The 13464-nt window shown below is 42.8% G+C and overlaps 1 protein-coding gene across 6 annotated transcripts in view; it reads left to right on the top strand.

Annotated features, from left to right (window-relative positions):
- The window catches only part of dpp6a (dipeptidyl-peptidase 6a), a 352637-nt gene that overhangs the window by 291528 nt on the left and 47645 nt on the right, over positions 1–13464 (top strand). For all 6 annotated transcript variants that reach the window (XM_052483753.1, XM_052483752.1, XM_052483756.1 and 3 more), the window contains one exon: positions 1133–1231. In XM_052483753.1, the coding sequence (XP_052339713.1) occupies positions 1133–1231 (99 nt within the window). The remainder of the gene's footprint in view (positions 1–1132; positions 1232–13464) is intronic.

Here is a 13464-nt window from a genome sequence, read left to right as displayed (position 1 = left end):
CCTCCAAAGATGTACTATTGGGTCAGGTCTGGAGACTGGCTAGGCCACTCCAGGACCCTGAGATGCTTCTTACGGAGCCACTCCTTAGTTGCCCTGGCTGTGTGTTTCGGGTCGTTGTCATGCTGGAAGACGCAGCCATGACCCATCTTCAATGCTCTTACTGAGGGAAGAAGGTTGTTGGCCAAGATCTCGCGATACATGGCCCCATCCATCCTCCCCTCAATACGGTGAAGTCGTCCTGTCCCCTTTGCAGAACAGCATCCCCAAAGAATGATGTGCTGCAGGATTTTATTCCATTCTTTGAGACTGTGGTCCCAGCTCTCTTCAGGTCATTGACCAGGTCCTGCCGTATAGTTCTGGGCTGATCCCTCACCTTCCTCATGATCATTGATGCCCCACGAGGTGAGATCTTGCATGGAGCCCCAGACCGAGGGTGATTGACCATCATCTTGAACTTCTTCCATTTTCTAATAATTGCGCAAACAGTTGTTGCCTTCTCACCAAGCTGCTTGCCTATTGTCCTGTAGCCCATCCCAGCCTTGTGCAGGTCTACAATTTTATCCCTGATGTCCTTACACAGCTCTCTGGTCTTGGCCATTGTGGAGAGGTTGGAGTTTGTTTGATTGAGTGTGTGGACAGGTGTCTTTTATACAGGTAACGAGTTCAAACAGGTGCAGTTCATACAGGTAATGAGTGGAGAACAGGAGGGATTCTTAAAGAAAAACTAACAGGTCTGTGAGAGCTGGAATTCTTACTGGTTGGTAGGTGATCAAATACTTATGTCATGCAATAAAATGCAAATTAATTACTTAAAAATCATACAATGTGATTTTCTGGATTTTTGTTTTAGATTCCGTCTCTCACAGTTGAAGTGTACCTATAATAAAAATGACAGACCTCTACATGCTTTGTAAGTAGGAAAAACTGCAAAATCGGCAGTGTATCAAATACTTGTTCTCCCCACTGTATGTGCATTTCCAAGTCATGTCCAATCAATTGAAAAGGGTTCTGAATACTTTATGAATGCACTGTATGTTATCATCCTGGAATGACTCGCTGCTAATCATTAGTTCTAATAATGCTCAAAATTGTATATTGATTTAAAATTGTATTTTAACTTGTTCCCTTGCAGGCGAGGATGACAGCTTGGCCCTCAAGGGGAAACTGACCGTGGGGGACATCTTCAGGAAGGACTTCAAGGTTCACGACCCTGAGGCCAAGTGGATCAACAGTGAGTACTCTATTGATGTTGTAGAGGGGTTGGCGTGGGACATTCATATCGGTGACACTCATGTATTCACTGTGGACATTCAAACAGAGTTATACATTTCCAACCAACAGGTACACATGCTGGATTTGAATTTGAGCCAGTTTTCTACAGCAGGAAAATAACCCTGCAACAACAGGAAATGTGAATTATTACGTGGATTATAATTATTTTCACGAGGGAAAATGTATACATTTTTCAAAATTGAAATTACACATTTCAGAAGCCTTTTTAAACCTAAAATAAAAAAGGTTTTCCTGCAACATCCAGGCTGTGTCACAACCGTCCGTGATTAGGAGTCCCATAGGGTGGCGCACAATTGGCCGAGCGGCATCCGGGTTTGGCCGGTGTAGGCCGTCATTGTAAATAATAATTTGTTCTTAACTGACTTGCCAAGTTAAATAAAGCTTAAATAAAAATAAAAAATTATAATAATTATAATAATAAAACAGGGTGATCAAATTAAGATCCATAAAGCTCTTTTGTAATGGTAACAAACCTGAGTTACGGTAGGAACACTAAAGTTTTAATTTGAAGACATGAACTTGAAGACATTTTCAGCACTGCTTTCTATTGAATGTAATGGGGTACTTCGGCTTCCTACCCAGCTAGCATTGATTTAGAATCATTATGACCATGGTGTGAATAACATGGATTGATCACTTTGTTCCACTAACAACAACTTCTGCACCAATGATCTCATTGCCCGTCATTGAATCAGCTCAACTGTATATGTTAGCAATGACAGTGTAATGAGTGTGTGTTGAATCAATGTCAAGTGAAACGGTGTGCATGCCTGCTGGCGTGCGCTGCAATCATCTGTCAAATCCAATATACACCTAAACCACATAACCTGTTACCTTGGATCTTGTTTTTATAAGAGGAGCTACAGCTAATATTTTTGCATTAATATTGCTGCAATCATCATTATGAACTGTCACGGTGTGGGCCAGCATGTACACTACTGTACTAAACATACACAGTCCAGAGAATATCACAATTATTGAAGAGAACACAGTCAATTTGGGAACTACAATGATGGGAACTGCTAAAACGGGTGAAGGCACATGATTGGCTCAATTCTATCCTCTTGTGTAAAACAGTGAAAGGGTGCTTGAAGCTAACCATCGATCACACCAAAATAAAATATTTATTCTAGTTGGACATGTTGCCCGGAAAATCAAATCAAAACAAACCTTAAATTGCTGTTGAAACAGGCTAGACACCCATTATCTTACTGCTGGGTTGAAAATGATCAGAGCCCGACTCCGAGAGGTACTTTACAGCCAAAGGATTAATGAAGCAGTTTTGATTTAACTTATGCCTAATGAAGCCATCTTCTCCTACCAGCCACTAGACTCTCCAAGAGAGGGTGCAGATGGGCGAGTACACAGAGTAGAGTACGTCAAGGACTGTTCAAGTACTATAGAGCTTCCTTTCTTCATTCCTTCCTTCCCCTCCTTGATATAATTACTAATCTGACTCATTTAGATGGTTGAAAGCAAGGTCTCTAAACATACTGCTTTCACCAATTCAGTCATATCTGATTAGTAGTGACTCTCTTGTTCCTGGTGTTTCTCATGACCCACAAAATAGTCAACAAAACAATTAAAGTCAATGAGTTGCAGGAAACTGTACTAGAACAGGGGTAATATGCATTGTCTGGATGTGACCATCGGTGCCTCTTTAAAAGTATTTTTTCTCACTGCATGAAACCAAGAATAAATACTGTAGTATTTTTCTTTTTTAATAGAATGATGCATTCTGTCACTTTGATAAGCTGATTAATATGTTCATCCATACATCTTCCAGGCTGTATGCAGCCACTGTGAAATGAGTTGTGACCTTAAAGACATGCCTTTCTACTGCAGCTGTTTTTGGCCTGCGAAGAAAGTCTTCTTAGGGAGCCTGTAGATGCAGCTGCCATAGAAGGAAAGAGTGCTTTGTTAGTATGTCATATTCGTTTAGCGTTCGTGATGTGCAGAACGGCGAGCTTTCAGAACTGTCGGGAACATTTGCAATTATTGGCTTCCGAGGACAGGACTGAAATTGATGTTTTTATTGTAAAACTAATTTTTCCCTGAATTATATATTTTCGCCATCCCTGTTTTCCTTAAGCGATAAATCAATTTCCTGGGAAACATTTGTGATGAAACCTCAATAATTGTTTATGAATAGATAATGTTATTTTGTCATTGATAAGTCCAGATCCTTTTTGGGGTCTTTTATGGGAGTATAAGGCTGTGCTCATTTTTATTTAATTTTACCTTTATTTAACTAGGCAAGTCAGTTAGGAACAAATTCTTATTTTCAATGACGGCCTAGGAACAGTGGGTTAACTGCCTTGTTCAGGGGCAAAATTACTGATTTTTACCTTGTCAGCTCGGGGATTCGATTTTGCAACCTTTCGGTCTCTCGTCCAATGATCTAACCACTAGGCTACCTGCCGCCCCATCATTGAATTCATACAACACAAGCGACTCATGAAGGTGTTGAGATTTTAATAACCCTTCGGCCTTGTTTCATCACAATCTATAACAGGAACCTTGCAGCACTGTGTGCCTCCATGGAACTCTCCTACATTGGCCTTGTCCCAGATCTGTTTGTGCTGTCTTGCCAACTCCTATGTTTATTGTCATGTCACAATGACCACAGAATTTGGCAACATTGATATCCTGTGTATGCCCACCCCGATGTAAAATCACAATCAAATGCACCCAGCAACAACATCATTTTCATCCAACAATGATACATTCAAGCCTGGTTAATGTTATGGCATGAGTTCTAGCAGCTGCTGTATGTCTGAATGAAGCAGCTCTCCGTGTCCGCCTATAATGACTCCTACACTCTGGTTGACCCCCTCGGTCCTGATGGCTGATGTATGCTAAACATGTAGGGAGAAGTGATTTGCTGAACGGCATCAAGCAAACAGACGCATGATTGGCCAGATAAGTATATTTTAACCTTGATCCGAGCTGATGGCTGACCTGGTGGTGATTTGCATTAGAGGAGCACCACAAGTAAAGTAGTGCCCCCTAGTGTTTACAGCTTAATTTTTATAGAGAGTGCCAGTCATTCATAAAATTCAGATTACTGGTATGATTGTAATGAGCTAGCAGGTCAGTCTAAAAGTCCTCATGTTTTTGAATGGAATTAAGTAATTAATGCACCTGGCCTTTGGCCACCATAGTCTGTTCTGGTAAGTCCCCCTCTTCAAAAAAAAGACTGCAATTTCAAAAATGAGCAGTGTGTTGGTAAAATCCCTGGGGATGCCAAGTCAGGGGGAAAAAGCCATATTACAACCTATGTGTTGTGATAATTGCATTGTTTGCTCTATAACCAACTGCTCTTAAACGCTAGTAAAACTAAATGCATGCTCTTCAACCGATAGTGGGGGCACCAGCCTGCCCGCCTAGCATCACTACTCTGGACGGTTCTGACCTAGAATATGTGGACAACTATAAATACCTAGGTGTCTGTATAGACTGTAAATTCTCCTTCCAGACTCATACTAAGCTTCTCCAATCGAAAATTAAATCTAGAATCGGCTACCTATTTCGCAACAAAGCCTCCTTCACTCATGCTGCCAACCATACCCTCGTAAAACTGACTATCCTACCGATCCTTGACTTTGGCGATGTCATTTGCAAAATAGCCTCCAACACTCTACTCAGCAAATTGGATGCATTCTATCACAGTGCCATCCGTTTTGTCACCAAAGCCCCATATACTACCCACCACTGCGACCTGTATGCTCTCGTTGGCTGGTCCTCGCTACATATTCGTCGCCATACCCACTGGCTCCAGGTCATCTATAAGTCTTTGCTAGGTAAAGCCCTGCCTTATCTCAGCTCACTGGTCTCCATAACAACAACCACCTGTAGCACGCGCTCCAGCAGGTATATTTCACTGGTCATCCCCAAAGCCAACACCAGGTGAAAGCTATGATCCCTTATTGATGTCACTTGTTAAATCTACTTCAATCAGTGTGGATGTAAGGGGAGGAGACAGGTTAAATAAGTATTTTTAAACCTTGAGACAACTGAGACATGGATTGTGTATGTCAGAGGGTGAATGGGCAAGACATTCACCCTATAGGACTACGTGCCAGGCGAGAGTTGGCCTCTGGGTTAAGTGGGCGGGTGTTAAGGAGTTTGGCGTGTTATGTTTTGGAGGACGCATGACTCAACCTTCGCCTCTCCAGAGCCCATTGGGGAGTTGCGGATCGGACCAAGATGCAGCACTGTTAGTGTTCATCACGATTTTAATATGAAACACACTGAACACTATGAAATACAAACCCGTGAAATAACCAAACCGAAACAGTACCATGTGGCAACAAACACCCACAAACCAACAGTGAAACCCAGGCTACCTAAATATGGTTCTCAATCAGGGACAACGATAAACAGCTGCCTCTGATTGACAACCATTTCAGGCCAAACACAGAAATAGAAAAACATAGAAACACAAACATAGATTGCCCACCACAAGTCACGCCCTGACCATACTAAATAAAGACAAAACAAAGGAAATAAAGGTCAGAACGTGACAGTAAGTGTCACACCCTTACCTTAGAGATCCTTTTTTTTCTCTATTTGGTTAGGTCAGGGTGTGATTTGGGTGGGCATTCTAGTTTTTATATTTCTATCTACTTTGTTGGCCGGGTATGGTTCCCAATCAGAGGCAGCTGTCTATCGTTGTCTCTGATTGGGGATCATACTTAGGCAGCCTTTTCCCCCACCTTTAGTGTGTGGGATCTTGACTATGTTTGTGTGTAGTTGCTTTCTGCACTGCATGTAGCGTTACGGTCGTGTTTGTATTGTTGTTTTTTTCGGTGACATTTAAATAAAAGTCAAATGTACGCCGACCATGCTGCACCTTGGTCCAATCCATCTCTAAATGATTGTGACAGTAAGAGACCTATGAAAGAGTGATATTGATCAATATACATCAGTAGGATGGTTTGGTAGTGCTAATGCTATTTAATCGAAAGAACCCATCTATATACACATCATTGGTTTTACTCTGGATATTTTAGTAAATGGCAGTGTGTTGTAGTGTAACATACAGTAGGCTAAGCATTATACCATATGAAATTCACAGCACATCCCTAGAGATGTCTTTATAGGCCTATGAATTCTCACTGTCCTGAATAAGAATCTTACATATCTCACAATGCCGACGTGTATTAACCTTTCCCTCCCAGCAGGTATTTGCAGTCAATATTTCTGTTAAACCAAAACCACATTCTATTCATGTTTAATGTAATTTACTCAAGTCTGCCCTATGCAAATGTTATGTACTCTTGCTTGTTGTGTTCTGTGGCTCTGAGGCAGAAAAAAAAAAATTTTAAGAACGTGAAAGCCATGATAAGGAGGTTTAATGTTGCAATTATGGGTCTGGTTTGATGCCGTCCGGTGGACTCATACGAATCAACAAATGGGCCAGCGGTGAAAAATGTATTGGTGTTGCTGATAACCGTAAATCAACGTAAAACTCCCATCCAGCCCACCGGACAGGAGCCATCAGCAGCTCATACACTTCTATTCACCTCCTACTTTGGGGAATGTGTTCATGCAATACACTATAGAGATATGGCAAAGCTCTCTGTTGTGTAATTGTATTGTTGTATGAGGGAGGCTTGTCTATGGCCCCTTTCAGAGATAAGGTTGAAAGGGGGATACCTAGTCAATTGTACAATTGAATGCATTCAACTGAAATGTGTCTTCCGCATTTAACCCAACCCCTCTGAATCAGAGAGTTGCGGGGGGCTGCCTTAATCATCGGCGCCATCAGTGTAGAGTGTGAAATAAAGGCATGGCCATGGGGGAAAGTTTATGTATAGACGTCCTCAAGAGGACTGAACTCAATAGAAAGTAAACTTCCCTCCATGTATACAAAGACATGCGTGAGTATTATTCACACAACTCCATCATAAAAAATCGATCATAATTGTACAAGCAAACATTTTTTTTTTTTTTTACTCTTATTTTACCAGGTAAAACGTTCTAATTTACAGCAACGACCTGGGGAATAGTTACAGAGGGGGGAAGAATGAGCCAATTAGAAGCTGGGGGTGATTAGGTGGCCATGATGGTATGGGCCAGATTGGGAAGTAAGCTGCATACATAAGACCATATAAATGTCTCTGTCACCTGCTGCTTACTCCTGCCTGACCACCCTATGACCTGACATGCTAACGGAAAGATTGAACCGCGAGTGGCAAACACCATGCCACACACAAAGCCACCTGAAAGTATTCCCCCCACTCTGAAAATATTTTTAATTGGAGTTGTTTTAGAAACCCATTTAGTTTTATAGCCCATCTGATCCAAAGGGCATCGGAGATTTAAGACTGTATACGGTGGAAGGAGAGAGACACCCTTTTATTTTGTCCCAGACAGGCCCCTATAACTCTCTCCCAGCTGCGTTTTTTTTAGCAGCCTAACCATCGTCCTCTTAGCCTTCAGGAGGACAGATGACCTGGAACAGGAAAGTAAAATACATTTCACACCTAGCTTTACATTGTAGCCTCCGCTCACCTGTTGTTTAATGATACAAACCTGTTCAGGTTGTAAACTGGTTTTAATGTCACCATGTCAACGAGCTCAGCCCCACTGGGAAGCTTTATCGAAGGGGAGACATCTCTCTGCTCAATGATCGGGTTATATATTTGGATAAACGTATGAGTATTCTTTGGTGGCGTGTTCCGTGTTGGCACTCAGAGGTAGTATAAAGCAAGCAGTGGTACATTGTATGAGTTTTGCGGCATAGTGCCAGAACTCAGGCGTTACAAAGGAAATATTGAGAGGCCTGAACAGAATGAATGGGCTGCTGCGTCTCCCTGAAGAAGAATGGAGAGAATGGGACAAGTAAATGGAAGCAGAGGGAGAGAATAAGGTCCTTCACATGGTTGGTTAAGTGCGGTGACTATAATATCATCATATTCAGCAAGACAGATGGGCCTGGGAAACTAGTGTTTCTGATGGCAATCATTTGCCATCAAAAACACTTTTTGGACAGATTGGCTATGTGTTTGCAGATTGAACCGGTTTGTTTTTAAGGGAATTAAACCTGCGAAATGAGGGTGAGGAGAAGGTACAATTTGAGGAATAGAGAGTTATATTTTAGCTTTGTCCTTGGTGTTTTATCCCTTACTGAAAAAAACTGGTGCAAATGCATAAAATATGTAGATATGTTTGACTAATAGTCCATGGATTGGGAAGTAAAGTTTCACGTCGTTTTCCTAGAAGCTAGCCTGGTGGCCAGAGCTGCACTGACTGTGGATATGCATGTTATTCTCTCATTCTAATGAAGCTGTCATCTTCAGTTAGTGCAGGGAACAGCTTGCCTGAAGCCTCAATGAGGCACACCGGTACAAAGCATACAGTCAAATGAAAGCTGTAGGGTTCAGAGGAGGGGATGGTAGAGTTCTAGTGTGAGATCATAGAAGCCATTAGAGTTCAAGTGGGAATATTCACAAGGTACTTGGTCTTTGAAGTGATGTGTTGTTGGAAAGGGGAATGTCTATGGCACTTTAACTAATTTTACAGTACATATTATTTATTTATTTCTCTCTCTCTTTCGCACACACACACACACACACACACACACACACACACACACACACACACACACACACACACACACACTGTCCTCCTGTGATCTGTAGTGAGTGAGGGAGGTTGCCCAGAGCAGGAGACTGAATGAATAAGACATGTTGCAGGAGCAGAGGTGAAGATCACAGGGGGAAGCCAATGCCCTGGGCTAACGCCGAGCCGGTCAAGGGAGCCCTGATGAAGACCTAGTGGAAGGAGAAGGAGGGCAAGATGGAGTGAAGGAGAATGTCAGAGAGCAAGACTGAGAATTCCCTTGGTGGTGTGAAACAGGGATGAATAGATGGCAATGGTCTGAGCGGAAGCCCTGGTGTCTTTGAAAGGAAAAGAAAGACTGGAGACTGTATGGCGACAGAGAGGGATAGTGGTGGAGAAGAGGACAGGGTGAAGGCTGAAATTATGGGCTCTGTTGGGGTGCATGGTTGGCATGGAAAGAACGAGTGATCTCAGATGACTGGAAGGGTGGTAAATGGATAAATACAAACTACATACACAATAAAGATTGGACTCGGAGGGAGGGAAAGAGACAGGCGGAATGACAGTTGAAAAATATGGCCAGCCAAGTGTATGTTTAGGATGAAGTTCAGAGATAACATATCTAAAGGGGGAGGAGAAGAGAGGGAAAGATGATAGGAGGAGAAGAGATGGAAAGAGGATAGTAGCTTACCTTAGCTTTAGCTTTACGTGGATACAAAACAGGAAAAAGGAATAGCATATTAGAAGATATAATGGATTGATGGACTTCTTTCCCAGATGCTCTCAAGTGCTTTACATTGATATGTTGGACATGTGCTAATTCAAAGGATAGAAAAATAAAAAGTGAGTACTTAGGATTCAGGATGAGATTCAGTGAGACAGGATGAGCAATCAGGATGCACTATATTTTAATCTTTACTCCTGATACGAAGCTGTTAATATATTCCAGTAAACTGGAGAGCTGTTGATTGCATAATTTGCATTCATTATTTGACCAGTGCAATCTAAAAACCCAGAATTGTCAATCATAATTTTATGAATGAATGTCATTGTGATGGACAATTAGTTATCCCAGCAGATATAGAATGCTCCCCATAACAATCTGTAGTCCCCGATTAACACTCTAAACCAGAGCTGTTTGCTCGGCCCTTATTGGCTCTTGACTGAAACAACATTCAGAAATAGGCTTTTATCGTCCTTGTCTGGTAAAGGGCAAAGTCATTGTGAAGATAGGAAAACTAAATTCACTTTCATCTCTTTGTTGCAATTGTTTACTCACTCTGGAGACGGTCTTTGTGATTGCAGGTGTAACTGTTGATTGTTTCCACTTGCCACTGCAGAAATATGTATTTAATGATTATGTATTTCTATTGGTTGGTTGAATTTACATATCAATAAGGTGTTATGCCATTGGTTAAGCTTGCAGATAGGGGGAGATTGCGAATGTCAATTCTTCCTAGTCTGATCTTGACCTGCAAGCTGTAGGTCACGTTCTGAAATACTGGATTCTATTTTCAGATTTACAATATGTAGGAGTTCATGTCCTGATGTGTGTGTGTGTATATACTTTATATGCAGTACCAGTCACAAGTTTGGACACACCTACTCATTCAAGGGTTTTTCTTTTTGTAAATTATTTTCTACATTGTAGAATAATAGTGAAGACATCAAAACTATGAAATAACACATACGGAATAATGTATTAACCAAAAGAATGTTAAACAAATTAAAATATATTTTAGTTTCTTCAAAGTATCCACCATTTGCCTTGATAACAGCTTTGCAACCTCTCCTCTTTTTAAAAATGTTTTATTGAACCTTTATTTAACCTTTATTTAACCAGGCAAGTCAGTTAAGCACAAATTCTTATTTAAAATGACGGCCTACCAAAAGGCAAAAGGCCTCCTGTGGGGACGGGGGCCTGGGATAAAAAATAAATATAGGACACACATCACAACAAGAGAGACAACACAACAAGAGAGACAACACTACATAAAGAGACAGCAACATAGCAAAGCAGCAACACATGACAACACAGCATGTTAGCAACACAACATAACAACAACATGTTAGCAACACAACATGGTAGCTGCACAAAACATGGTACAAACATTATTGGGCACAGACAACAGCACAAAGGGTAAGAAGGTGGAGACAACAATACATCACACAAAGCAGCCACAACTGTCAGTAAGAGTGTCCATGATTGAGTCTTTGAATGAAGAGATTACTTATCACCCCAGTACATTCCTCTATAGCCCCAGTACATTCTCTATAGCCCTAGTACATTCTCTATAGCCCCAGTACATTCTCTATAGCCCCAGTACATTCTCTATATTGCCCCAGTACATTCTCTATAGCCCCAGTACATTCTCTATAGCCCCAGTACATTCTCTATAGCCCCAGTACATTACTCTATAGCCCCAGTACATTACTCTTGAGCCCCAGTACATTACTCTATAGCCCCAGTACATTCTCTATAGCAACAGTACATTCCTCTATAGCCCCAGTACATTCCTCTATAACAGGGTTTCACAAAGTCGGTCCACCCCATCCCCGGTGCACTTTTTTATGTTTTTACCATAGCACTACACAGCTGATTTAAATAACTAACTCGTCATCAAGCTTTGAATATTTAAATCAGCTGTGTAGTGCTAGGGTAAAAAAACAAAACGTGCACCCAGGGGGGCCCCGGGTCTTACTTTGGGAAACCCTGCTCTCCTCTATAGCCCCAGTACATTCTCTATAACCCCAGTACATTCCTCTATAGCCCCAACACATTCCTCTATAACCCCAGTACATTCTCTATAACCCCAGTACATTCCTCTATAGCCCCAGTACATTCTCTATAACCCCAGTACATTCCTCTATAGCCCCAACACATGCCTCTATAGCCCCAGTGCATTCCTCTATAGCCCCAACGCATTCCTCTATAGCCCCAGTGCATTCCTCTATAGCCCCAACACATTCCTCTATAGCCCCAACACATTCCTCTATAGGCCCAGTGCATTCCTCTATAGCCCCAACGCATTCCTCTATAGCCCCAGTGCATTCCTCTATAGCCCCAACACATTCCTCTATAGCCCCAGTGCATTCCTCTATAGCCCCAACGCATTCCTCTATAGCCCCAGTGCATTCCTCTATAGCCCCAACGCATTCCTCTATAGCCCCAGTGCATTCCTCTATAGCCCCAACGCATTCCTCTATAGCCCCAGTGCATTCCTCTATAGCCCCAGTGCATTCCTATATAGCCCCAACGCATTCCTCTATAGCCCCAACGCATTCCCCTATAGCCCCAGTGCATTCCTCTATAGCCCCAACGCATTCCTCTATAGCCCCAGTGCATTCCTCTATAGCCCCAACACATTCCTCTATAGCCCCAACACATTCCTCTATAGGCCCAGTGCATTCCTCTATAGCCCCAACACATTCCTCTATAGCCCCAGTGCATTCCTCTATAGCCCCAACACATTCCTCTATAGCCCCAACACATTCCTCTATAGGCCCAGTGCATTCCTCTATAGCCCCAACGCATTCCTCTATAGCCCCAGTGCATTCCTCTATAGCCCCAACGCATTCCTCTATAGCCCCAGTGCATTCCTCTATAGCCCCAACGCATTCCTCTATAGCCCCAGTGCATTCCTCTATAGCCCCAGTGCATTCCTCTATAGCCCCAACGCATTCCTCTATAGCCCCAACGCATTCCTCTATAGCCCCAGTGCATTCCTCTATAGCCCCAACACATTCCTCTATAGCCCCAACGTATTCCTCTATAGCCCCAGTGCATTCCTCTATAGCCCCAACACATTCCTCTATAGCCCCAACACATTCCTCTATAGCCCCAGTGCATTCCTCTATAGCCCCAACACATTCCTCTATAGCCCCAGTGCATTCCTCTATAGCCCCAACACATTCCTCTATAGCCCCAACACATTCCTCTACAGCCCCAACGCATTCCTCTATAGCCCCAACACATTCCTCTATAGCCCCAACACATTCCTCTATAGGCCCAGTGCATTCCTCTATAGCCCCAACACATTCCTCTATAGCCCCAGTGCATTCCTCTATAGCCCCAACACATTCCTCTATAGCCCCAACACATTCCTCTACAGCCCCAACGCATTCCTCTATAGCCCCAACACATTCCTCTATAGCCCCAGCACATTCCTCTATAGGCCCAGTGCATTCCTCTATAGCCCCAGCACATTCCTCTATAGCCCCAGCGCATTCCTCTATAGCCCCAATGCATTCCTCTATAGCCCCAACGCATTCCTCTATAGCCCCAACACATTCCTCTATAGCCCCAGTGCATTCCTCTATAGCCCCAACGCATTCCTCTATAGCTCCAACACATTCCTCTATAGCCCCAGTGCATTCCTCTATAGCCCCAACGCATTCCTCTATAGCCCCAACACATTCCTCTATAGCCCCAGTGCATTCCTCTATAGCCCCAACGCATTCCTCTATAGCCCCAACACATTCCTCTATAGCCCCAGTGCATTCCTCTATAGCCCCAGTGCATTCCTCTATAGCCCTAACACATTCCTCTATAGCCCCAGTGCATTCCTCTATAGCCCCAACGCATTCCTCTATAGCCCCAAC

This window comes from Oncorhynchus keta, chromosome 28, assembly GCF_023373465.1.
Source record: "Oncorhynchus keta strain PuntledgeMale-10-30-2019 chromosome 28, Oket_V2, whole genome shotgun sequence".
Classification (NCBI taxonomy): Eukaryota; Metazoa; Chordata; class Actinopteri; order Salmoniformes; family Salmonidae; genus Oncorhynchus; species Oncorhynchus keta.
This window is presented reverse-complemented; position numbering and strand designations above follow the sequence as displayed.